General features: G+C 45.3%; 1 protein-coding gene across 2 annotated transcripts in view; it reads left to right on the top strand.

Annotated features, from left to right (window-relative positions):
• The first annotated feature begins 3,501 nt into the window (after window positions 1–3,501).
• C8B (complement C8 beta chain) overlaps window positions 3,502–27,641 on the top strand; it is a 37,503-nt gene continuing 13,363 nt past the window's right edge. Inside the window, exons 1-9 of one of the 2 annotated variants that reach the window (XM_019742533.3) lie at window positions 3,502–3,619; window positions 4,853–4,994; window positions 11,218–11,374; window positions 14,334–14,475; window positions 16,474–16,615; window positions 19,131–19,263; window positions 21,394–21,591; window positions 24,879–25,119; window positions 27,131–27,259. In XM_019742533.3, coding sequence (XP_019598092.3) covers window positions 4,903–4,994; window positions 11,218–11,374; window positions 14,334–14,475; window positions 16,474–16,615; window positions 19,131–19,263; window positions 21,394–21,591; window positions 24,879–25,119; window positions 27,131–27,259 — 1,234 coding nt within the window. In that variant the 5' untranslated portion in view covers window positions 3,502–3,619; window positions 4,853–4,902. Of the gene's footprint in view, window positions 3,620–4,804; window positions 4,995–11,217; window positions 11,375–14,333; window positions 14,476–16,473; window positions 16,616–19,130; window positions 19,264–21,393; window positions 21,592–24,878; window positions 25,120–27,130; window positions 27,260–27,641 lie in introns of those variants that run through there. The other variant, XM_088791159.1, reaches the window with a different exon arrangement.

Here is a 27,641-nt window from a genome sequence, read left to right as displayed (position 1 = left end):
CTCCCTCTAATCCATTCTCTACACAGCAGCAAGAGTAATCTGTCTCACAAAGAAAGCTGCCCCCTCCCCCCACTCCTAACACCCTCCAATAGCTCCCCTTTGCACTTAGGATAAAACCTGTATCATTAGCACTGCCCATCAGGCCCTACGTGATATGGCTCCTGCTGGCCTCTCCAGTTTCATTTCTTTCCACTACTCATGCTGAACTCGTGCTCCAGCAACACGGAATGGCTTACAGTTCCCCACAAATACTGTATGATTTCTCACCTTTGTCTCTTGATTTTGCTGGCCTCTCTCTTGCAATGCCGCATGCCCTGCCTTTGGTTCTTTGGTTTGCTGACTCCTCCACACCAGTTTAAGCATCATTTCTGAGACATTTTTCCTGATGACTACACACACATATATGTGCACACATGCACACACACACACACACACACACACACACACTTGGCTACACCCAAGCTATACTCTGCAGATCTCTGTCACTGCACTTACCACACCGTGCTGCCCTGATGTATTACTGTGTCCATCCCTCTCACCAGGCTATCAGCTCTTATAGGGAAGGTCTATTACATATTCATCTGTATACCCAGGCACCTAGCATTGTGCCTGGCTCTCAATAGACAATTATTGGAGCATTATTTCAATAAGCCTGCATTTCGAACTAGGGAAACCGCTGCTCTGAGGGCTTAACAAACTTGTCCACAATATGAACTAATAAATGGGAGAAACAAAATGCTAATCTAGGTCTGTCTGAGGCCCCCAAACACTTCAGACTATTGCACACTACCTTCTAAGGGACCATAGGTAATGTCGTGAGCTTAAAAAGTTATATCTCTTGAGGGATTTTTTTCCTTTTTGCTTTGTTTTGTTTGACTTCTTTTGAATCTCATATCCTTTTGAGAATCTGAGGAAAGCTGTGGAGTTTTTCCCCGGAAAAAAATGAACATACACACCAAATTTTGTATGTAACATAAAAGTCTATTAGTCAGGATAGGGTAGCTGTTGCTGCAGTAACATAAACTCCAAATCTCAAGGACAGCATAACAAAAGTTTAATTCCCACTCCTATAAAGTTCTTTGTGGGTTCGTAGGGAATCTCCTCCATCCAGGGAGTTAGGGGTGTAGCTTCCTTCCACCACAAAACATTGTTATCTCAACACATGCTTCCTAATTCCCAGGACAGGAAAAGAAGGAAATGAAGGAGGCCCACTGTCTTTGAACTGCTTCAGCATGACAGTGGCACATGTCTGTGGTAAACTGCAAAATGTCCACAAATTCCTTCCAACCTTGTGTGCACACCCCTTTGCAAAGTAACTCTGATTTTCCTCCTATCAACAGGTATGATCTTTGTCTCCATCTCTTAAATGTGGACTCAATCAATGAGACATTAAGAAGCCTAATGCAAGCAGAGGCTTTAAAAGCACTTGTTCATTGGGGCCTGTCCTTTCTTGCTGCTCTTTGGAACCATGATATCACCATGAAGAAGCTTAAGTTAGTCTCTTTGGAGAGAGGTGGCCCAGTTACCCCATCGCTTTAGCCAACAGCCAGCACCTACAGACAGACAGAATGAACCCTCAAGTTGGTAAGACTATCCTGTATCAACCAGCTCCCTGCCGACCCACCCACTGGCTGAGATTGTATCAGTGAACCCAGGCAAGACCAGCACAACCACCCAGCTTAGCCCAGACCTACCTGATGACCCAATGAATTGTAAGCTAGTAAGTGACTGTTGATTTAAACCACTAAATTTGGGGATTATTTGTTATGCAGCAAAAGCTAACTGATGCAAAAATAGGAACCAGAAGTGGTGCTGCCTTAACAAAAACCTAAAACATGTGGTAGTGAATATGTGATTATGGAACTGGTGGAGACTAGAAAATTAGTTATCAAAGGCTGGAAAAACAACAAACTGTTAGGCAATCCATTGACCTACAGCAACTAATTCCTACATACAATTTAAAGACCTAGAGATAACATGATCATTTTAAAAAGCTCTCTTACAGCCAGAGAACTACAGTCTCTAGTGAAAGCAGCTAGACTAGAGGAGTGGTGAGGCTGTGCTAGCCCTAAATCAGTCATGGGACTTCCTAAGAAGAGGGTAAAGCCTTGGAATTACAAAAAGAAGAGTTTGAGAGTCAGAAAAAAAAAATGTATCTGATCATAGATTTGCTACGTACCAGCTTTGGAACCAGTTGTGGAACGCCATCTCAGAGGCATGGGAGATGATACTTAGTTTGTTGGATTATTGTCAAGATGAAATAAGAAATTGCTAAGAACTGTCCTTGAAACTATGTGTATTATCTCTGCAGCCTCAGGCTGCCATCCTCCTGGCACCACCTCGGGTGAGTGGCACCTGAAACCACCAGGGGTCACTGTGAGGTTGGCATTCCAGGAGATCTGTCGGGGCCGGGAATGGAAGCGCTCTAGGAGAGTCGATCGGGAAGGCTTTGTCAGGAAAGTGACATTTAGCATGAAATGTAAATAATAAGTCATGTTTAGCCAAGTGGCACATATTCTGGGCAGGAGGAACAAGCACAAAAGATGTGGAGGTGAAAGAGCTCATGATTCATTCATGTACCTGGCCTCTAAAATGTGTAGGTTCCTCCATGAGTCCCTCAAGTTGAGGACGTGGAGAGGGAGCCCTATGTTGTAAGGACATGGCTTCTCTTACATACAGGCAGACGTGAAAGAGGACATGATTCTTTCTTGAAATGCAATTTTCTGCTTGTTTACAAATGATTAACTACTGCAATCAATTGTACCATAGTTCAGGTCACGGAATCCTTTGGGACAACAGTGAGATGGTGCCTTAGGCTGGGCCTGGTGATAATTGGAATGCACACAGGATGGTCTGACGGCAGACCTTGTGCTCTGGATTCTGGCACAATTATTGTGAAGGGACTACTGCCCTCTGTGGCTTTCCATCCCTCCCCCCTTGCGCCTCTTCCTTATTTGCATTCCCAGCCCCAGCCCAGTACTCTGGCAGATGTGGCAGGTTGGGGGAGCAGGCTGGCACGCAAGAGTACACCAATCTATGTCAGCAAATAGGTGAAGGGGCTTAATGTTTTATATATTCTAACCTCTAAACAACCTTGTGAAGTGGATATTAAGGAATTATTATCCCTATTTTACAGATGAGACAACAGCATCTTAAAGAAATTAAATAAATCAAATCCAGTCTTTGCTCTTCCTTCAACCCCAGCCTCCAGTCACTTGCTGCTCTCCCACTGGAGGCCCCTCACCCACGCCTACAATCTCAGCAACAACAGGACAGCCATCCACCAGGTTCATACAGCCCTTCATAGACTGCAGGTTGGCTTTGTCAATGCCAGGTTAGTGCACTTTGGACTTGAATTTCTTGATTCTGAGGAATCGGGGGTGGTTCCCAGGGAGGTATGTCTGAGTACCTCCTCCACAGGCATATTGCTGTCGAGTGTGCGCTGTACTTCTTTCACACCAGACTCCTGCGCAACTCACACGGGCAGGGTAGGTGCCATCTCCAGATTGCGAGTCAGGGCTGACATTATATGTCCGTCCACACTGGAACTGAGAATGTGAAGACACGCATCCCACATCTGGTCACGGGCCATCTGGGAATCCATTCTGGAGGTATTGAGGTGAATATTCGCTTGGATTATGCCATTTCAAGAGAGTCTTAGGGTGACCTTTTCTTTTAATCCAGTTTAAAGGTGAGGCCACACAGAAAGGACAGGGTAATCGGTGAACTCTTCGGAATAATGAAAAGATGAAGGTGAAACACTCTTCTAGATTCAAGTAAAAGAAGTTTGACTCACCACATGTGAGAAGCACCTGCCTTTGCTCTGTTCAGCCCTAGAGGAAAGACACGCATTAATACTAATTGTCTACTTATACTTCCCAGCAAGGTCAGGAAAGCTATCTATGTCTCCCTAAATACAATGAAGTTCTGTATGAGTTATATCATAACAACACATGTTTGGCTAATTATTCTCTTAGAGTTGTCATTTTTATAATGCCTGTTTTGTGACACATTTTCACATTGAGCATTTCATCTGACCCTCCCAACCCTGAGAGGCAGGTATAGCCCTCCCAATGAGGAAACACAATCAGAGAAGTCAGTTACGGAGAGAGCACATAGTACGTGCCCGGCACCATTCAGAGTGCTTTAAATGTTTAGATTTATCTAATCTTCACATCAACACCATGAGATGGGTACTATTGTTAACCCTGTTTTATAAGTGAAGAAATTTGGGCCCAGAAAAGTTAATAATTTGCCCCAGGTCACACAGCTGGTGAAACATACAGAGAGAATTTGAACCCAGGTAGATGGGCTGTAGAGCTCTACAGCTTCTTGCCAACATGCTCAAAATCACATAGCTAGAAAAAGGCAAAACTGGAATTCAAAACTTGGTCTGACTCCAAACACTGGGTTCCACCTCGTAACAAGAGCTCACGTGTCCGAGTCCTCCACACGGGCCTGATCCAAGCACTTTCCTCATGATAATGTATTTAATCCTCACCATTTTTCAAGTGAGGAAACTGAGGCATAGAGGGAAAGTAACTTGCTCGAGGTTGCAAAGCTCGTACGTGGCATAGAAAGAATCTGAACCCAGGCAGTCTGGACTTAGAGCCCACAGTCCTCAGTGCCACCCTAACAGCCTGTCCTCTCGGCTGCTTACCTAAAAGTCTGTCCTCTACGAATAAAAACCCGGGTGCTGCAGAGTTTGCTATGGTTCTCATTGCTTTCCAGAATCACAGGTAAATTTTCTATCTGTGCAAAGTCTAAGGGGTTTGCAGTCACTGGTTCTGTTTACTTTGCGGAGCTGTTTGCTCTATGGGGACAGAAGCTGACGGTGGCACTCCCTGTGCAGGCTTTTCATGGATCTGGTGCCTCAGCTGGATCTCCTGTCACCTCAGGAAAATGAAGACATCCAGGACATGGGCTTGGAGGGTGCCGGCAGAGCTTTTTCTTCTCTGTGCTGCTCTGGGTTGTCTCAGTTTGCCTGGCTCCAGGTAAGTGACAGTTACAAATGATTCCCTGATCATTAATATGACAAGGAATATACAGCCACATAATGCTGACCGTCTCTTTGTCACTTGCCTATTGAATAAGGAACATCTCTTGAAGCAGTTTGCATGCATCTGCTAAAAAATATCAACACATCTCTTCAAACTACTGCGGAACCGAGCGACTGGCTTCAACAAAAGTTCCCATAAGAAATTGACATGTTTAAATGAATGTGTCATGCTAAGAAGAATAAGATACTTGTTCTGTAGTCTGAACAAAGCTTCAGTGTGATTCTTTATGCAAAACAGGTTTGCTATATATGGAAAAATTAGCCAATTCAGATCAATGATTTTACTATATGAGAGAGTGATCTACTTTACCTGTTCATCAATCCAGTTTTGGGGGATTTTCGTTCTCTCTCTCTCTCTCTCTCTCTCTCTCTCTCTCTCTCTCTCTCTCTCTCTCTCTCTCTCTCTGACACACACACACACACATACACACACACACACACACACACACACACACACACAGCAGATGTTCCCAGCAGTTAAATGCTAAATGATTTATTTCACCTTTTTTTTTTTTTTTTGTATCTGTTACTAAGATGCAAAATAGGGTAAAGAAAATATCTGAGTCAAAGCTCCACTTAACCTGAGTGACAGCCCAAACTTGGGTTCCAGTCAAAGAAGTGGTAGTGACTTAGCATTCGGGATCCTCCTGTGCATGAGAAGTCCTCACCATGAGGGGTGGAAGCCCTCAGGCGTCAGGCCTCCTTGTGGGCAGTCCTGTGGGAAGAGGAGCGGTTAGTGCCATTTATTCAGTCCGTACGTAACTGCTACCTGGGCACAACCTCTCACTTGATGTGAAGAGCACCTAGTAGTACCCACTGGACACACCCTTGGTCTCAGCTCTGCTGAGCACTCAGCCCTCCCACTGGGAAGCACCCCATGACCAGCACAAGGAGTATGCACTACCCACTGGGCTCTCAATAAATAATAGCTATTATTATCAAGAATCTCAACTTGGCGCTAGGAAGACTGAAGCTGCCAAGGCCTTCCTTGTGTGTACTACGTGTACCCAGAGAAGCATTCAGGATCCAAGGAAATGTGTCTGGAATAGAGGGTTCCAAGGGATCGTAGCAACCCTACCCACAGCACTGACCCCGTACAAGGCTCCCTATTGGGCTCAAAGGATACAGAGATGAAAAAGACACAAAGGGCTCATGTCCTCGTGGAGAAAGCCAACACGTGAGCACCTGTGTACTCTGTGTACTGTTGCAAGAGATCGTACAGGGGCAGGTGGGAAATGAGAGGGAGTGATCAGCTCTACTGGCCATGGGGTCTGGAAAGACTTGTAGAAGAGACAGTGCTGGAGCGGAATCTTTATATAGGAATAGGTGTTTGCTAAATGGCCCGGGGAGGTGAAGGGTGTTCTAGGCAGTGGAAAGCACAGAGACAAAGCCATGGGAATGAGAGACAGCCTGGCTTGTTCCAAAAGCTGCAAGTCTACTTCAGTAGCCCTGAGCATCGACCAAGGTCAGGAGCTACCAGAGATGAGATGGAATAGGAGTCAGATCATGGCTGGAATGGAGAGGTGTCAGAGTGCCGGGTACGGAGCTTGTACCTTACCATCTAGGCAATGGTGAACCACTGAAGGGTTTTAGGTAAAGGAGCTACGTGATCATAGTTATATACATATTAGGAAGTTCACTCTGAGGTAGGAAGTGCAAATGTGAGTGGGTGAGTAGAGTGCAGGTCAGGAAACCTTGTTTTACCCTCCAGCAATGTCATGAGTTGGGTGTTACCTCTTACACCATGCAGAACAGATTGATCCTACGAAGGGGAGAGATTCACTCATGTTTTGTGAGTCTCAGGTCCTTACCTCAGTCCAGGTTTAGTGCTCTGGCCTCCACCCCTGGTTCTCACGGGGCAGTCTTGAACATGCCACTTATTTGATTTCCGTACGTGAAGTGAAAGAATAGCCTTCAGGTCTGGAGCAGAGAACACTGAGACCTCCTTCATATTAGCTAAGAAATGTTTTCATTTCTACTTGCTCTTGTAATCAAGTCAGATGAAATAATCCTCACATTGTCAGAAGACTTATTGTTTATTTATAGCCACTCTGTGCCAGTTACTAGATACATTAGCTCTTATCCTCACAGCTATTTGAGGCAAGTGCTATTGTTTACAGTTTAGAGAGAAAAGCTGAGATTTGGAGAGAGAATGTAACTGTCACAAGACTACTCACTCAATGTCTAACAGAAAATGGATTCAAATCCTGTTTGCTTGTTTTTTTCTGGTTCCAGAGCCCGTGTGTGCCCTTGCATCTTTCTGCCTTTCATTCATGTATTATCCCCTCTTTTCCTGCATTGTGTATCTCGCTTGTTACACTCCCATGACATCTCTCTATCTCCGGGCCCCACATTTGTTGCCTTGAGATGTTGCTTTACATTTCATGTGTGCAACAGCAAACGGCAGAGAAAAGGAAAAGTTGAAACTCTGCCACCCAGACGCCGCCCCTTCTAGCAGAGAGGAAGGATGCTATTTGCAAAGGGCAGGCAGCTGCCTAACAAACTGGGGGACAGGAGAGTTGTGTCAGGGCATTTCTACAGAAAGCCAACACGTACTGACGCACCCATCTGTGTAAACTGATGACTCACGATTTCCAGCTGACCTCATCCTGCTGGACTTGATAAATCCCCCTTGATTTTGATCAGAGACTCCTTTTGGAAAGAGAGTAGGAGACAGGGACCGAGTGAAATATGTCCTGATGCTGACAACACCGTTCCGTGCACCTCAAATAAAGGCACATCTGCTCGTCCTGATGCACAAGGCTCTGTTCCAAAGACTCGTAGAAGGGTGTTCACCGTAGCATTATTTGCAATTGCCAAACATGGGGGAAATAGAAATATCCTTTAAAAAGAAAAAGAACACATCAAATGCAATGTATGTCCTATGATGGAACATCTAAATGAAACGAAGGAACTGGATCTCTTTATGAATCAATGTGAAGAGGCCTCAGAAATACAATGCTGACCGACAAAAGCAAGTTGTTGAATAATAGGTACAGTATGAGTAAAACACGCAAAAACAATACTATGCATTATGTATATATGTAAAATTATTTGAAAAACTGGAAGGATACATACCAAATTCAGGATAATAGTTCCCTCTGAAGAGGAAAATGGAACTAGGGCTGGTGTAATTTCAGATGTCAGATTTATAGGGTTATTTTTTTATTAAAACAAACAAACAAAAAAGGACTACAGGAAATATACCAAAATGTTAACAATTGCCAATCCTGGGTTGTAAGTACATGAGTGTTTATTATTTTGTTTTCTGTACTTCTCTAAGCATATTTAGTTTTCCAGCATTAGAAAGATACAGAGGGTTTTGAATAGCAGAAGTCAAGTCCGTTGGTCTAAATGTCCATCTGGTTTGTTTCTGTAGAAATGCATAGGCGTGAACAGCGTGTGTGGTAACCACACATGGAGGCCCTGCCCGGCCCGTCCTTATTGGTACCATGCTATTCCCAGGAATTAAAGATGCAATTTAATGCTAGCCTTTCTTTCAGCATTGCATTTTGTACTACTCATAAACCACACACATCTTACCCAATGTAATTTAGAAAATATTATTTATTCAACTGATTACTTCTTATATTGCCATCTCCGTAATGGAAATTGGGTGCAAACTTGAGAGATCTGCTGGTGATAACTACTGTTTCCTAAGTTCCTTCTGTGAGCGATCATCTTGCCCATTAACAGGCTTTCAAATCTCAGAGAAAGAAAGAATTACGACTCTTGATAGTGTGGGTGCACATTCCTCATCCGCTCAGTCTCAACTGTGGCCGGGCATCCTGTTGATAGTTGCTAAACACACAATGTGACTGTTTCTTAGTTGAAACAGGAAGAGGATACCCTGCAGTGCTGTCAAATACAGACTTCGGAGAAGCCAAATCACAGACAATATTGTTTTGTCAAACCTGGGCAAATGAGTAGAAAGGGCACTTTCTGAAGCACCTCCCCCCACTTCCCACGGGTGTGCAGCATCCTGCCTCAAGTAACCATTTTAAAGTATCCACCTGTGGTTTCAGGGAGAGTCTTTGACCTTTCGTTGAAGATCCAACTTTACTAGGCAATTGATTTTTGCTGGTCTCTAGGGTGGTCCCGGAGATGGATTCTGCTATAGTTAATATGACCCTCTTTTTAGGACTTCTGCCAAGTGAGAATGTATTGTTAATGACCTTGTCTGGAGTTGATACAGTGTGTATTGGAGATGGTGGAAACTATATGGTGCTCTCCCTAATGACTTAATCTTGGACATGGAGGAAAGAGACTTTGCAGGGATACAGAGGGGACCAGTCGAGTGGGTGCTGGCCTGATCCCTTCCAGGCAGCATGGGGCAAGGGACACAGCACAGACTGCCGAGTCAGGCAGACCTCAGCTCAGAGCCCAGACCACCGCATACCAGCTGAGCTGTAGGACTCTAGGCCATTTCCTTCATCTGCCCAGGTGGGAGTGTTCCATAGCTGCCTGCCAGCATGGCTGTCGGGAATCAGCGAGACAGCATGGGTAACACATTTCACACGGGGTTTGACATGTCCTAGGTGCTCGCAAATCTTCATACTCTTGCTCTTCTCTTCACCTTTTTTTCCTCTTTTGCCTTGAAAAGAAATACGTGTCACATAGAATCTTACAGTGTTATACACTCTTTCAAATGAAAGGAAAATCAAAATCGTAATATAGCCATCATATTATATGGGGAAACTGGAGGCCTAGATAGATTAAATCACATGCTCACTCATTCACTCTTCTACTGAATGTCCCACTGAGTGTCGGTAACTCAGCAAAAAGCACAGCCTCATCTTCTAGGCCTATTTCAAGCCTCACGTGGCTTGACTGCTCTACAGATGTGATGTCATCTGCCTCTCCGCCACCCCTCACACCATCCTGAACCCATCCGCCACTCACCTCTGCATACTCTCTGCTCCCTGGACTGATGTGAGCACATCTCTCCTGGTCTGCTGGTGCTGCGGACACTCCCCGAGGGCATATCCTTGACCTGCTTCTCTCAAGAACAGTCATATCCTCTCCCACAGCTTTTTGTATGCAGGTCTGTATGTCACACAAATCTCTCTCCCACGTTCCAGAACCATGGAGGAACCTGGAACTCAGCATGCCCCAACCACATCTGCCCCCCATAACCTCCTTCCTGCCTGTGTTCCCCACCTGCCCACACACCCAAGCTAGAAACCAGCATCAACGTAAAGCCCTTCCTCCCTCTAACCCACCCCCCATCCAATTACCCCTCACTGCCTACCCATTCCACCTGAGAAATGTCTCATAACGTCTGTCCTCCCCATCCTCTCTCCTCTGGCACTGCCATCGTCAGGCTCACATCATTCATTGCAATGACTACACGAGCCATCTACCTGCTTGTCCTGCCTCCAGGCGCTCCCCACCCCGGTGCAGCCTCCTCTGCAGTCACAGTGACATCCTAAAGCACAGCTCTGGCCATGGAGCCTGTGTGCTTATAAACCTTGCCTGCTGGATGGATTCCAGAAGAGCTAAGACATGAGACATGTTTTTCTTTTCCTATTCTAGGACACACTATGAGTTCCAGAGGCAGAGCCTGTGTGTTACATTTCTGTGTGTCCCCTGTAGCATAGTCCCCTGAATATGGTTTGTTCCCAGGAAGTGTTTCATAGACTCTTAACATGAGAGGCACCTTCAAGATTGTCTAGTCCAAACCTCTCCTTTTCCAGGGAAGAAAACAGAGGCTCAGAGGTGGGAGAGAATTACATACGATCCCACCCCAGCTGTGGTTGTGTTCTCTGCCTATCTGCAGCACTTTAGAGTTCATAGTGTACTTTCACGTACATTTTCTTGTTTCATCCTAGAAATAGCCTTGTTAGGTGGGTATGATTATCTCATTATATAAATGAAAAAAGTGAAGCTCACACAGGTTACCAAGATGACCCAGCTGCAGACGGACTGTCTTCTGATCCGAGTTCAATACTCATTCGATCACAGCTAGCCATAATGTGAGGCACTTACTGACTAGTCAATAAATATCTGTTGGATGAATTAACCTATATTTGAATGATAAACTAATAGCCTTACACAACTGGGTAAATATATATCTACTGAATGGATAGACAGGTGGTCATCGGAATGCTTAATTCCCTTCTGATACTTGACTCTCTTCTCTCATGACGACCTTTTAGAGGTGAAAGACCACACTTTCTTGAGTCAAATGCAATCAACGAGAGCCTTGCCAAGAGTAGGCAGACCCGGAGTGTGGATGTCACGTTGCTGCCTATTGATTGTGAGCTGTCCAGCTGGTCCTCCTGGACCAAGTGTGATCCCTGCCGGAAGAAAAGGGTAGGTACCTAGGCCTGGGAGAGCTCGAAGCGTCCAGGACCCCTACGCCTCAGCCCTGTTCCAAGTAAGGCACCCCCAACAGAGTAGGACCTTGGTAAATGTTGGCTGATTTAATTCATGAATTCTATTCCTCTGTACTTCCAAGTAGCAATTCAATTCTTTCTTTGATCTTTCAGGGTTTTTTTGTTTGTTTGTTTTTCCAAACACACCTGTCCTTGCTCATGTTAACAGCTTCCTAATGAGGCTTCCTACCTCCAGACTTGCTCTTTCAATCCATCTTTCCTGGTGCAACCAGTGGGAGGCATCAAAAATGCAAGTCTGGCCTGTCTTTCCCCAGCTTGAAACCCTTCAGAAAACCAGCCCCCTGCGTGTGGCTCTTAGGATCAAGTCCATACTTATGGTACTCAAGTCCTCAGACCTAGACCTGGCCTACGTCCCCATAAAATGTCCCCTCCCTAGCACCTGGAACACTTGTATCTAGCTGACCATTTTACACATCTGGCTGCCTTTATTCATGCTGTGTTCACAGGAGCGACCTTTCCCACATGCTTCCTGGGATAACACCTGCTGAGAAGGTGAAGCTCTGCTCAGGCGCCACCTCTTTTGAGGAGCCTTCCCTGATTTCTCAGCCCCATTTACCGTTAGATAATCACCCTTTTACGAGCTGTAATAGCTCCCTCTTCCTCCCATATGCTAGCATTTATCATTTACTTTTATTTTATTATTTGCCTTACTATTAAGCTGTGAGCGCTTAAAGGCATATTCAGTTCTATACCTTCAGTGTGTAGGCCAATTTCTGGCACATGATGGGCGCTTTATAACCTACATGTTGTTTGATTTCATTATGTTTTCTGATATCTCTGTGAGGAAGAAAGAACAGTTATGATACTTTCTGTTGGGCAGATAGGTAAACAGAGACACGTTGCAGGTAAATGAGTTCTTGAGTTCACCTACTAGCAAATACAGGCCACGGGCTTCTTGTCTAGTGCTCTACCAGTCAAAACACACAGTCTCTGCAGTATTTGTCCTTCAGGCTCCCTTGTCACAGGAGGGCTGACCTAGGATCCCAGCTCTGAGAGCAGCAGATGTCTCAGAGAGCAGTTGTCATTTCCCCAGCTCCTTGGAAAACCAAACCAGCCATGGGCTAGGACCCTAAAGGGGCTATGGAAGGAGGCCCAGGACAGTTACACACTTAATTGGATCAATGTGGAGAGCCAGGCAGGATCATTCAGTTCTCAAAGTAGGCTTTATTGCTGAAGTTATCAACATTGATCCAATTATCTGGATAATTGCTTCATCTTCACCCTGAGCCAGGAGGACGCAGCATGCGTCACCCATTCATCCAGCCATCCAGAGCCCTTTACTCAGAGTTTGCTACACACTTCCCTTCGCTGGACATCAGCTCTGTCTGCAGGGTCTCGGCTGGTAGGTCACCAAAACCTTTCAACTGGACTTGGGAGATGTCTTTCCATCATTTCCGCACTCCTCAAACCCATTTTGTCTTTGGCGCCTGGGGCTAGTCTTCTTTGCAGACGTTATTTGTGTCCCGCCAGTACTGCCTTCCAGGAAGAAAGACCCTCTGGAACTGCAAGGGAGCCTGGGTGTATGGTTGTCTATATTTCCTTTTTTAGATTTTCAGATGCTATACAAGTAATAACTATGGCTGGTTAACATGCAATTCTGCAAAGGGGCTGCCAGCCTGGTTTGCCCCCTTCCGTTGCACCAAAACCTGACTGCAACTAGCGTTTAGAAGCCACCAGATCTGATGACTTCCTTCCCCTGCAGTGGTTTCTCATTGCCCCATAATAAAATACTGCATCCAAGCTTACTGAGGCCTGGAAGGCTTTGCATTACCTGCTCCTGGCTATGCCTCCCTTCACCTCTTGCCACGCTCCTTCTTGCACTCTTCCCTCCCTCCATTATAAATTTATTTTTGTTTCTGGGAACAAGGCACACTGTCTCTAGTCTCTCAGCTTTGGCACAGAAATGTCCTCCACTTGGACTGCTCTTCTCTCCTCGCCTCACACCAGCTCTCCATGTTTGCCTGACATTTCTACTCATCCTTTGGATCTCAGTTCAGATGTCAATTCCCCGTCTCCTAAGTGTGCATCGCGGATTCCTCTAATAGATACAGGGCACTCTGTCCTCCCCCTGCCATGGCCCCCTGTGCACTGCGTCGTCACGGTGGGGTGCCCACCACCACCACCTGTGACGCGCCTGAGAGCAGTCCAGCGAGCATGCTTATAATTAAAAACAAGCAAAAGCAAGCATAAATAATGCCTCTTCTTTTACCACTGGGTGGCTTAATCAATATTTTGGAAATTCAATCAATATTCCTGGAATAAACAAACTAGAAGGTAGAGATAGGGAAAGATTGACTGCAAAACATTATTAACAATAAAAAAGAAAAATACATAACAATCAAGTGAGTGCCAGCTATGTACCAGACAAGGAGATTTCATATATACGTCTCATATGCATCATTGAAACTCCATAACTTACATTTAGGTAACTCATGATCTTCATTTTAAAGATCAGTACAGTGAGATCATAGAGGTTAAGTAACTTTCCCAGCATCACCTAACTAGAAAGTATCAGCGACAGTTGTGGCTCCCAAGTGCATACTTTTGCATTTATAAGATACTGAATAAATTAGAATACTTGGGTCAGCCCTTGGGAGTAATCAAGCTGAGAGATGGTGGTTTTGTGTTCTTGAACCGGCCACATCAATCTTCTTACTACCTTTTGACTCCAAAGCTCATGCTTTTTCCACATTCAGGAAGTCTTGATTGATCACTGCAGAGGCGAGGTCCCTGCAGAGAGTTCACGGTCTACTTGATCTAGTCAGACAACACTGCCCATCGCAACATAGATCCTTCTGCGTGGATCCCCCCCCGCCCCCGCTCCCGAGACCCCCTGAGGCTCTGCCCTGGGCTCACCGCGTTCCTCTCTGCCCCAGTACAGACATGCGGTCTTGCTCCGTCCCTCTCAGTTCCATGGGGAACCGTGTGACTTCGCTGACAAGGAAGCTGAAGACTGTGTTACCAACGCACCCTGTAGAAGTCAAGTGCGATGTGAAGGCTTTGTGTGTGCACAGACAGGTATAACGGGTCACGGGCAGGATGGAACAGCTAGCACATTAAGTGATGGCACGTGATGATGGTGGCACTGGCCGTTCCGAGTGCTGAAGATCAGGCTCATGTGTCAGGTCAGGGAGGCTCCTTGTCTTCAAATCTCTGACCTCCTTTACGTGTATTGCTTCATAAAAAAACTATCCTATAACCTCGGTGTTATTATTATCCCCATTTTACAAATTAATAAACTGAGACTTGGGGAAGTTACTTGCCCAAGGTCATACAACAGGTGAGTAGAAGAGCTGCAATTAGAAATTTGAGAATTCAAATCACATTCGCTGACATTAAAAATACCCAAAGTGGGTGTGCTGGAGTCAGAAATCCTGAGTCAAGTGTCAATTTGATGTGGTGATTTAGGAGAAGTCATTTAACCTTTTTGCCTGTCGGTTCTCTCAACAGAAAATCAAAAGTGAGGTTAGTGCCTTACAAATTTGTTATCAGCATCAAGTGACACAATGGATATGAAAGCTCTTTGCAGACTGTGAGCTCTGCTGGCTTCCTCGGAGGCTCAGGGAGAGGCTGAAACAGTCAAACAAGGGTGATTAGCATCATTTATCTCGGAAATATCTTTGAAGAGATAGTCCCTGTCTTTTGCATTTCTACATCACCAAGTCCAGCATAACCCCAACTCCATAAAATAGTCAATAAAACATTTTGATTAAAGGAAGGAAGGAAACAAAGGACAGGTGGATGGACAAACAGAACAAAGGAAGTAAGGCGCACACAAGTGAATAATCCATCAGCTGCAGAATAAAGTCAACACTTATCTTTTCAGCTCCTTCTTCGGGCTAATTCAAGCAAACATATGCCTCTCTATTTCTCCAAGGGTCCGGGAAAAATAAGAGAGTGGGTTGACCAAAATGATCTAGGTGGGAACTGCATCACTCTACGTTACCTGTATCCATGTATACTGTGCTTTGGGATCTTTCAAGAGTTAGGGACTCTTAGAACAATTTCGAGGGCTTATTGCAGATGCAAACTTCCATCCAATAAATCTGATAGACTTTTTTACGGTGTGTCCACGGACTCATTATGGCCAGTGTTCCATGATTCTGACCAAAGCCATAATGGCTATTCAGGCAGGCTTTACTTTAAGTGCCTCGTAAGGAACATTTGAAGACCAGATTGTTATTCTTCTGCTTTCAACACCCCAAGAACATTGGTTAAAAGTGACCAGACACATCTAAGAAAACAGGGTCATCAGTATTATGGATATCATGGACTTTATCCCCCAAGAATATACAAATAAGAAAGGAAACACTCAGTAGGGAAAAAAGTTTAAAGGAAGCAAAAGTGCTACAAATAATTCAAAGCAATTAGTCCAATGATTTTTATAGTCCAAATGGCTATCGTGTTGTAGGCGGTGTGGTTTAGTGGAAAGAATTATGATTAGACAGTTATAGGGTCCAATCCTGCTGCAGATATTTACTGGCAATGTGCCCTTGGCCCACAAAAGCGCTAATTGTAGTAATAACAACATTTATCAGGCATGTACTATGAGTAGGTACTGTTCTATTTATTCATTTAAATCCCCAGCAACCCTAGGGGGTAGGTATGATGACCTCCCTAATTTATAGATAAATACACTGAGGCAGGGGGTTAGGTAACATGTGGAAGGTCACACAGCTAGTACTACTTATAGGACCCACCAAACCCACCTCTCTTCCCCAGCCTCAGGCGGGGGCAGGGGGAAGTCCAGACTTCCTTCCTGTCTGGCCACTCGACCCCTGCCTGTTCAGCACTTTCCCATTCCCCACCCTTAATAATCACCCCTCAAAGTGCTTTCAGACATACAACACTGGCCTCTTTGGGGGAATAACCTGTAAATACCATTACCAACCCACCCTGATACACAAGGACTAGTCAAAACAGAGCATTAAGGTGCAGAAAGTATCTGGTACTCATACCATGTTCGATCCTCTTAACGGCCACATGACTGCGTGTGACATCTTTTTTCCATCCCAGGGAGGTGTGTGAACCGCAGACTTCTTTGCAATGGGGACAACGATTGTGGAGACCAGTCAGATGAGGCAAACTGTAAAAGGGTTTACAGTAAGTGTCAGCAAGGAATGGACCAATACTGGGCAATTGACAGTCTGGCCAGTGGGTAAGTTCCTTGTTTCTCTCGTGGGAAGAAATGGGAAGGCACATGATTAACTGCAATTCTACGGAAAAGAGAGGAGAGGAGCTCATAGGAACAGAGTTGCTCCTTTTTCCCGTTCTGACAAAAGACGGTAGTGTAAGTGGATGTTTGTGGTGCTCTGTGAGGATAGTTCCAAGGCGCTCCAGGAGCCTGTCCCCTGTCCCACGGACAGACACGGGCCACAGGGGGACTGAGTTAGGAACGCTAGGGACAGAGCTGTGGGTGGAGACCCCAATGGTTCCCCGTGAGGGCTGAGGATCAATGTTTATTTCACTCCTGTTTTGTGATTGTGCAAGGTGCTTTCTAAGCCTTGCCTTTGAATCCTATTGACAAGTTGTGAAGGAGGTTGTATCTGTTTCTGTAACCCTAGGCCCCAGCATAGGGTCTGGCCCAGAAGAGAATCTTCTAATTAGTTAGTGAAGGAATGGATTCCCAAGATAGGTCTGCAATGAATCTGTGTTTCAAGCTTCTGGGGATCTCTGAGTTACCCCGGTCCTCTGGCGAGGTCAGACGTGCACGGTCAGAAGGGACCACACTGGCTGGGTGTTTGCGCTTCTGCCATGTTCTGCAGCTTCTCAGCCTCCAGGAGGAAGAGTGAGCTTCCCGTCACATGCGTTAAAAATCACTGTATGTGATGCCATGTGGGGAGAACGATGACCCTGAATGGAATTCACCTTCTTCCTTAACAAAAAGGAAATTTCTAGCCTTAAAGGTTGAGAGAGAGACTCCTCGTGTGGTGAAGACCTCCTCTCAAAACCACCTTTTAAGCTACTTACTATAATCCCCACTTCCTCAGTAAGGAAACTGAGGCCTAGAAAAGTTAAGACAGTGTCCAGGGGTCATGGCTGTCATTCAGAGCGGACATTCAGAGCCAGCAGTAGAGTCTGACTGGAACCCTACAGGAGGTGACAGAGGGATAGGTTGCTGGGTCTGGGACCTCAGGAAAAGCACTTATCTATGTGGGGCTTTAGTTTTGTCATATGTAGGAGAAAGTCAGTAATGCCCTTCTTCCAAATTCTATGAGGACTCAATAAACTAATGTGATTGTAAGTGAGAGACAGCGTGTGTGGTAGGAAGAATGCAGACTCCATTTTTGAACAAGACCCTCAGACTTTGAATCCTGGCCCCACCAGGTACTGCTAATAGTGAGACCTTGGGCATGTCAGTCACCCTCTCTGTCCCTCACTTCCCTCATCTGTAAAATGGGTATAATAATACCTATCGCATAAGGTCATATCCTCATAAGGACTCAATGAGTAAGTATGTGTACATTGATTATTACATAGCCTCTACAAAGTGAGCAACACGTTATGTTTAATAAAATAAATAAATAAACATTATTGTGATACATGAGACTGTCATAGGAAAGAGAGCCTAAGACAATTCTATTAGGACCAGAACCCAGGCCAATGGGCAGAAGCTGAAAAGAGACAGAGCTCCTTTCAATTAAAAAAATAAATAAATAAAATAAATTTAAAAACTTACGGTAGTAGTCAGAGGTGGTCCAGATGGAGACCTGCCTTAGGAGGCTGTGAGCAATAATGTCTCATTAGAGACAGGGTTATCATCCTTTTTGCCCAGGGTCTCAGGGATATTAAATAAGGTATTACATTGAGCCGCCCACTACTGTCTGTTTCCAGTTAGACCCTCAATAAGTGATCATTATTTTAGTGTCTTGTGATACAGGTCATACAGAAATTCAGAAGAACACCACCATCTTCAAGGAGCGCACAGTCTAGTGGGGGCAGTAGACACATAAGTAATAACAAGCATCATCATGGACCAAGCCGTTTTCTCAGCACTTAACAAATAGGACACATGTACTCTGCACAACAACCCCATGAGGTAGATATTTCTCCTTGTTCCCATTTTAGAGATGAGGGGACCGAGGTACAGAGAGGTTAACTGATGTGCCCAAGGTCACATCACTCAGAAATGGCAGAAGGGGTTTGACCCCACGCATCTGGCTCCAGAGTCCATGTTCTTACCTATTATGCCAGACCATCCTTGTAAGGCCACTGTAATAGTACAGGACAACACATGCATGCATGGAGCAAACACGGGGTCTTATAAGAGCTTCTTACCCAGCTTGGTACCACAAGTGTCAGTGAAGACTTCCCACAACAGGCAATGACGGAGCTCAACCTTGAAAGACAAATGTATGAGAGAGAAAACACTGAATGGCGGGAAGGGCATTCTAGGCACAGGGAACAGCCCTTACACATAAGAGAAGGAGCAAAGCAGATTGGAAGAAGAGCAGGCCTGTCCAAATGGCTGGGGACTCGGGTATGTGGTAATGGTTGGGCGTGGCCAGAGATGAAGGGGGAAAGCTGGTTTCAACCAGCTATGCATGCAGGGCCTTGACTGCTGTGCCAAGGAACTCTGGAAGGCCGCCTACCACTTCATAGGTCTGCCAGTTGGGATGACATAACCTGCCGTTTACCCATACCTCTTCTGACTCTCCATGTTTTCCCTGCAGGATTAATTTGTTCACAAACAGGTTGGAGGGCCCGGTTCTCGATCACAGGTATTACGGCGGTGGGTGTTCCCCCCATTACATACTGAACACGAGGTTTAGGAAGCCATACAACGTGGAAAGCTACACCCCACAGGTAGGTGACAGCCAGGAAGCCACTGCCAGACAGTGGAGCGAGTACTTGCTGAGGAGCCAGCTAGCGTGGATCCGAGGCGTGGCCTGCCACCTGCCAGCTGGGCGAGCTTGGGGGCATCACATTTTCTCTTTGAGCTTCACTTCTTCATGTGTAAAATGGGTGTTTCCTTCCTCGACACAGTAGTGAGACGGATGCGCTGTATATAGTGACAGCTGTAGTTGCAGTAGCAAAAACTATACTGACAATCATATGCAAAGCTACCATGAAGACAGAAGTGCAGCTTGGGATCTGGAGTCTCACAGACCTGGTGGCTCAGCAATTTACCACCTGTGTCCTCCTAAATGCTCTGAGCCTCCATTTTCCTGCCTTTAAATTGGGACTTATAAAGGTTCTTCCCTGCAGGGAGAGGATTAGTGAAATATTGTGTGGAAATGCTCAGTGTACCTGGTCACGTGGTGTGTCCTCCGGAAATGTGTACTCTTCTTGTTACCAAGCCCTTCCTGTTAGAACCAGGCATTGCTTTAAGCATTGGAAGTTATAAAATGCTCTACCAGTATAAGCCTGTTATTGTTAACATACAGACTTAAAAGCAATCTCACAGAGAAATGGGTTTAGAACAGACTGTGTTACTGTAAGACGCACACACTTAAGATCTGAGGGGAAGACCCTGGGGTTCGAGGCCTGGCTCCACTACCGGCCCCGGTGTTACTTCAGGCTCAGTCCCCTTTCCACTCTGGGCCTCAGCTTCCTCATCTGTAAAATGGGGGGTGTTGACTAGATAACCTGTTGAATGGTAGTTTCCAGTTCTAAAATTGTGCATTCCTGCAGGTGAAGCCACCACCCACTCCTCCTCCCTTCCTACTCCTCTTCTCCCACGCATACTTATTAGCTAAAAAAAAAGAAAGAAAAAACTGAGCCTAGGGACAAACACACCCTCCCCTACAGTAACAGTGCCATCCCCACAGCCTCTCCCCTCAGGGAGCATGTTAGAACAGCCATTTATCATCCAGGTTAAAATAGCTTCTGCCCAGGCAGGATATATATTTTGAGGTCTCCTCTCTTCATAGCCAGTGTTTTTTGAGTGCTGTGCCAGGCACGGTACAGTGTTTTACCCATAGAAACTCACCTCTCGGAACAAGCCCCAAAGAAGGAACAGTTACTGTCTCCATTTTACATGGGAAGAAACCGAGGCATGGAGAGGTTATGTCATGTGTCCAAGGTTACCCAACTAGAAAACGGCAGTGACGCATTCCACGTCAGGCAGCCCTTCCCCAGGCCACACTCAGAACCACGTTTGCTGTCTTTCCCTGGCAGCTAAGGTGTTATGGGAACTGCAAGAAGCTGATGGGGTGGGAGTGGACACAGTGTGGAACTGGTCACTCCAGGGCCACCCAGGCAGGACCCTTGGCAGTTCCCCTGTGCACAGGACAGTCAGCACTGATTTTCAAGAACGTCGCTCTGCCAAGTTCTCTCAAAGGCACTTTCCTGCCCATCATTTCATCTCCACTGCACTGCCGTTGACCAGACCCTCGTCCCCTGTCACCCGCACTTCTCTGATAGCCTCCCCATCGGCCTGTCTCCCTGACGCGAAATTCGTCCCTCCCAGTCCAACCACGATGTTGTTCTATAATGATCTTCCTGAGTCTCGGCTATTTCCTGTGTTGGCTCATGTTTGAATGAAGTCCAATTTCAGAGCAAGTCATCCAGAAGCCTCAGCATTTTGAGGCCAGCACATTGCCTCCCAACACTTCTCTCTTCCCCTAACTCTTCCATCTTCTGATACAACTCCTCTAGAGCCCCTTGCAGTTTCTGAATAGATCCTGCCTATTCTGCCTTCCATACCATGGCCTAAGCCGAGTCCACTGCCCAAAATGTTCTCCTACCTTTCTGCCAGTTGGAATCCAAATCAAGCACTCGCCTCTGACTATCACCCCACATCTGAACACATCTGTCTCTCCTACTGGAATATGAGCCCTGGGGGTGGAGCACAGGTGGCTCTGAGTTTTCTGTATCCTAAGAACCTAGTCCAACACCTGGCGCATAGGAATAGTACCGTGGATATTTGTTGACTTGGACAGACCTGATATGAATCAAATGAAATAAGGAACATTTCCTTTTTTCTTCCTTTAGACCCAAGGAAAATATGAATTTGCGCTGACAGAATATGAATCCTACTCAGATTTCGAGCGTAATGTCTCAAAAGCAGAAGCCGACAAGTTTAGTTTCAGCTTTGGTTTTAAAATACCTGGAGTATTTGAACTTGGCGTTAACATGGCAGGTGATATTGGCCAACGTTCGATTCGCAGAACTAAACGATTTGCTCATACGGTAAGTACCCCTTTTGTGGCTCTTGAATTTCTGTGTATTCATTGGAATTTTTATATCCATCAGTGTGTGTCTATATTCCACATTACTACTAGTCCTAGAAACCAATTATATTTCTATTCTCTTGAAAATCTGTTCACACATGCACACACACACGCACACACACAAAATAGCAAGGTCTTACGTTAACTTACTTTTTAGAAAGACCAGGCAGCCTTTCTCTGATTATTTACTCTCATTTTCTAATAAGCTTCTCCCCTTGGTTTTCATGAATTTAAGATTGTAGCTTTGCTAGACCTCTTCATCCCTGGAGACTTTTGAAACCCAGCAATCTGACTTCCATCGCAAACGTTCAGCCAACATTCCTCTCTGGGATGTCACCAGAGACCTCTTCTCTGACTTCTTGGGGGTCACCACCATACACCCGTTTCTCCTGCTTTCTTCCCGCTCCTTATCAGTTCCCTTCCTGGGTTCTAATATCCCTACCTGGTCTTTATTTAGTTTGTGGCATCTTCCCTCATTACTCTCCAGCCAGTCCAGGTGACCTCTTCTACTTACCTGCCTCCTATACAAGGACAAGCCATGAGCCTTCAGCTCTGGTTCTAACATTTCTGTTCAGCTCTGACCTGCACCCCTCGCCCTTGGGGACCTCAGGACTGGGGTGCCTTGCTCACACTCCAAAGCAACTTCTTCCTCCTAAATTTTCTGTGTGAAATAGTCTTTTTCTTCTACTTTTCCAGTCTGAGTATTTCGGAGTCAAATTTGGCTCTCTTTTCATTTCCACATTTGTTGGTCATCACACCCTTCAGTATCACTCTTCAGTATGTGTTCATCTAACGCTGATTATATCTTAACTAGCTCAGGCCCTTTCATCTCTTGCTCTGCCCTCCTAAAGGGTCTCCTGTCATCCAGCTCGCCCCTTCAAATGCATGTGCTGCCAGAGCAATGTTTCTATGATGCTCATCTAATCATATCTGCTCCCTATTGCTCAGAAGATGAAGGTCAAAGCCCATGACTTGATGGAAGAGGAGTCATTGGAGTGGGGAAAAAGGGGATGTGAGGTTGGAGAACAGGTGACAGGCAGATGTGAGGAACCTTAATTTCCAGAATGAAGAAGGTGCATTTTCTTCTCTGAGAGTTTTCAACATGGATGTGACATGACAGAAAATTCATCTGAGAGGTACATGGAGGCGACCAAGACTAAACATCAACAGCAATTTAGAGGAGAAAAAAAGAAATGGTGAGGGGTTCAGAAAGGTCTGCTGCTAAGTACCAACTAGCAGAAAATGAGTAGTGCACATTAATTAGACTATAATTGCTTTTGTTTATTTTCCTCATCTTCTAGGCTGTGAGCTCCTTGGAGGCAGAGGCTTTGTTTTGTTTTATTTTGTTTTGTTTTGTTTTAGATTCAGGGTGGCACTTTGTAGATCTCCATTTCAAGACTGAAATATAGTGATGAAGGGCTAGGACAAATTAAAAGGAACGTACCTTGTTAGGAGAGAAAATGAAGGGTACCATCCATTTACTCCCTCCCTTTCTTATTCTCTCTCTCCCTCCTTCCCCACCTCCCTGATTCAAATAGCCACTTGTAGAATGCTTACATTGTGCTAGACACTAAAGTGGAGACCAGGGACCTAGAGACAAATATAACATGATCCTTGCCTTCAAGTTCACAGTCTAGTAGGAGAAGTAAGCATATATGCAGATAACTTATTCTTAATTTTTTAACATCAGTCGTAGTACAGCGTGGTGTGTGCTATACAGGAAACAGAAGCAAAGTGCAATGCAAGCCTGGAAAATACAGTGTGTGTCTAGGAAATTCAGAGATGATATCAAGAGGGTGGCAACAACTAAGCAGGGATTTAAAATATGAGTAGATGTGTGTCCAGCAGAAAGGGGTGGGAACAGCATTTCAGGCATAAGGAATAGCACGTGCAAAATTATATTATAAAAGAGAACGGCAGGTTTGGGGAACCGTGAGAAGTTGGAGGATGCTTGATGGGTGGGTGGTGGAAAATGCTAAGGTGTGGGGAGAAATACTTGAAGGCTGTAGAAGTGGAAGCCAGAGAGGCTATTGGGGAACAGATTGTGAAGCTCTTCTATTCAAGGTAGTTGATTTCATTCTGGAGGTACTAGAGAGTCAACGCAGGGTTTTGTTTTAAACCCAAAAGGGCATTATAATACGATCAGAATTTACAGATGTCCATTCTGATTGGAGCACTGAAGGCCGACTAGAAACAGAAGAGAGATCAGTGGGGAATATAATAACCCAAGGAAGAGGTGACACCTGAAATATTTAGAAAAATCATAAACAGAGCACCTGGTGACTGCTGGGTTAGCACGATAAGGAAGAAGGGAGTCATGAGTGATTGGGGCAGGACCAGACCAGGGTGAGAGCAAGGCAGGGACCAGTGAGGAAGCCTGGGTGGTCGGCAGTACCAGAGCTGGCATGGCTTTATAGAGCTAAAGGTCAAGCTGGCTCAAAGTTTTAAGAGAGAGGCAGAATGTACCTCCCAGACACTTTCCACCTTTCCACCTTTTCCTCTGCCTCCACAGCCATATAGGAACCTATCAACTCAGGTTATATGAATACCTCCCTGGATGTTTGTACTTCATCCAGTATCACCATCTTTCAGTCGATCCCTCACGCCAGGAGTCACCAAATTTTTCTGTAAAGGGCTAGATAGGAAATATGTTAGGCTTCGTGAGGCTGGAGGGCTCTGTTGCCACTATGCAGCTCTGCCATTGTAGTGTGACAGCAGCTATGGGCGTGAACAACTGGGCCTGACTGTATTCCAATAAAACTCTATGTACAAAACCAGACACTGATTTGGTGAGCAAGCTGTAGTTTGTTGTCTCTTGCCAGATACTACAAAGTCTAGCCTTCCTAAAGCACCACTTTTACTCTTTCCTGAGTGGCTTTTCTTTAGAAAAACATAAACAAAGAAGTGGCTTCTACAGGTCAGCAAACGCTGATTCCCATCAGAGTGGCCCCAGGTGCCCACACTGCTCCGTCATGTCTGTTTCTGGCTACCTCCCCTTCTCACTCATTATTTGCTACTGTAAGGAGCTGAGCGAAGACTTAGCTCTTCCAAGCTGCAAAGGACATCCAAATATTTATGAGACTTGAGAGCTTGTCAGAGAGGCCATCTTCCCTCAAGTATCCTAAAGGAATCATAAGAGTGATGACTCCAGGCCAAAAACATCGGATGGTATTTGTAAAGTTCATCTTCTCGTTCCAGATTCCTAACTTTAAAGGTCTGGTTTTCCCATGTTGGTATTTCATTTAGAGAAGCAAATTTCTGCACGCGCGCTCCGAACTTGAAGTCGCCCATTACAAGCTGAAACCCCGAAGCCTCATGCTCCATTACGAATTCCTCCAGCGAGTCAAGCAACTGCCCCTGGAGTATGGTTATGGGGAGTACAGGGATCTCTTCCGCAGTTTCGGGACCCACTACATCACAGAGGCCGTGCTTGGGGGCATTTATGAATACACACTCATTCTGAACCAAGAGGCCATGGAGAAAGCAGGTACACAGCCAAGGGACCATGGCTTTCCTGATGGGTCGTGTATGAACTATGTGTGTTGATGGGGAGAGGCTTTCATTCGTTCTTGGGAGAAGAGTTGTAAGTTGTGTTCCTAGTTTTCCTTCTCCTTCCCTGGCTATACTTTGAGTTGCATTTGCAGATTCCTCCTCTTTTTGTAACTTGTTAATGTTGGTCGTCCACCCAGCCCTCTGTCTGAGCAGTCCTCTTTTCTACACCTACTTTCTCTAGACAATAGCACCTAATCTCTTGGCTTTAAATGCCTTCACCATGCAGAGAACTCCCAATATATATGTCCATCCTGGGTCTTTCCTCTGCAACCAAGAGCTTATGTCAAAATGCCTCCATGATATCTCCATCCAAATGAGTAATAATCATCCCAACCTTAACATGCCTCCAAAGAGAACTTTTGCTTTTCTTACCGAAATATGTTTTTTCCATCGTCATCCACATCTCAGAATTGTTCCACCATCCAACCAGTGGCTCAAGCTAAAAACCTAGGAGTCAACCTTGATTATGTTACTTTCCTTTCAACCTATGAGTCCCATCATCTCTACCCCAAAAGTATATTTTCTCTCTATCTTTACCTATTGCGATCTTACGCTCACCCCGGGACCAGTACTTCTCAAAACGTGACTGTGAATTATTGGAGAATCTTGTTAATACATAGATTCTGATCCAGTAAGTTTCAGGTGAGACCCAAGATTCTGCATTTCTCGCAAGCTCTGGTGTGAGGTCCATGCTGCCGATCCATAGACCACACTTAAAATATCAAGGCTGCGGATTATTACCATAGCGTCCAAACCAATGTTCAACTCCCGTTCCTCCTCTACAATCTGTTCTCCATACAGATATTACAGGTCTTCCCAGTTGGAATCAACTACAAGTCTAAGATGTGATTCCTGCTTCCCAATCCAGTGTTCTTTCCAACAGCATGGCACTTGTCAGCTTAAGTGACCTGCCCTAGGTCATGCAGTTTACAGTGGCAGAGCCAGGGTTTGGTTGTAAATCCAGGGTACTTGATAGAAGACACACAGTACATAATGTAAAATAATGTCATGGTGGCCTCAGTTTTGCCAAAATCGAGGGTACTTTTCTCCATACCAGGGGTTCAAAACTGCTTTTTGTACTTCCTTAAATAAGCTCTGTGATAAAATAAGTTGGGGAAATGTAACAGATCCTACTTTCACAAGCATACTGCCATAAAATGGCCTCGCCACCTCTTCTGATACATTAGTCACACTTCCTTCCCACAGAAGCCCTTTTTCTTATAAAACTTACTAAGTATAAGAATTATAAGAGAGGCTATCATGAGATTCATGTTTCAAGGAACATGCCTGGGGGGAAACTAATCTACACTAACGCTACTAGACAACCACAGTAGTCAAAATTTCTCTGTTGTCCTTGCACTGGCCTCACAGTACTGCAGAAAGGTGCTTACAAGTCACACCTGAGATTTCAGCAAGCCCAGGGGAGGAGGATGCCATGGGAAGAATTAGGGAGGGCCAAGTGGGAAACGATCCAAAAGTAGAGAAGAGATAAGGGGAATGGTCTCCTTCTCTCGGCCAGGTACTGTACCAGACACATTATGTGCATTACGTCAATTAATCAACGAACAAGCTCTTTCAACTACATCAAAGAGTAGAGCAGCGTAGGTCAGAGGAAGGCAGACAGATGGCAGCAGCCTCTACTCCCCGGATCAGTCCCTAGAGACTTGATAAGAAACCGCAGGTTTAGAAAAGGACTTTGGCGGGCAGCAAAACCCCTCAGCGTCTGTGAGGAGACTGGAAGGGGAAGCTGACACTGATCTCTTATGAGGTCCCTGCCCTGGTGCAGTAGCTGCCTGCCTTCCTTGTCATCAGGCTGGCCACCCATTTATTTGAACCTGTATGGCCTCATGATGTCCAGGAAGGGGTAGGCCCCTGGAATCTATCATAGGAAAAGGGACAGGATAAATTCCTGTTAGGTCATGAGTCCGTTTTCTTGCTTCCTGCAGATTATTCTCTTACGGATGTACATGCCTGTGCCCAGGCTGGCTTTAAAATTGGTGCTAACTTGGAAGTGGTCTACCTCAAGCTGGGTGTGTCGCTGGCCATCTGCCAGGGTATTCTGAAGGAAATAAAAGGTGAGTGGCGAGGGCACGTCACTTCTGTGCTTCTCATCTTTCCCTCTAGCATCCCCAGGGGCTTGTCTGCCTTTAAGCTAAATATTGGCTATTCCAAACATTTTAATTAAAGTGATCATTCATTCATTAAAATTTTACTTGGCCCCTACTACGTGCTGATCGTATGAAAATGAATAAAATTGTATGTTTGTCTCCCTGGTGCTCACATGAAGTAGGCACACAAAGAACCAATGACAGGACAGGGATAAGCAGCAAACCCTAAGCACCAGTGTCGGTTTCCTAAGGGAGGGACCATTTGAATTGCCAATCACAACTCCTCCCTTCCTTTTGGAGCTAACACCACCCTGACTTCTGCGTTAAACATGTTCTTCCTTTCTTAATA

The sequence above is a fragment of the Rhinolophus sinicus genome, chromosome 14, assembly GCF_057876585.1.
Source record: "Rhinolophus sinicus isolate RSI-liver-muscle chromosome 14, RSI-T2T, whole genome shotgun sequence".
NCBI lineage: Eukaryota > Metazoa > Chordata > Mammalia > Chiroptera > Rhinolophidae > Rhinolophus > Rhinolophus sinicus.
This window is presented reverse-complemented; position numbering and strand designations above follow the sequence as displayed.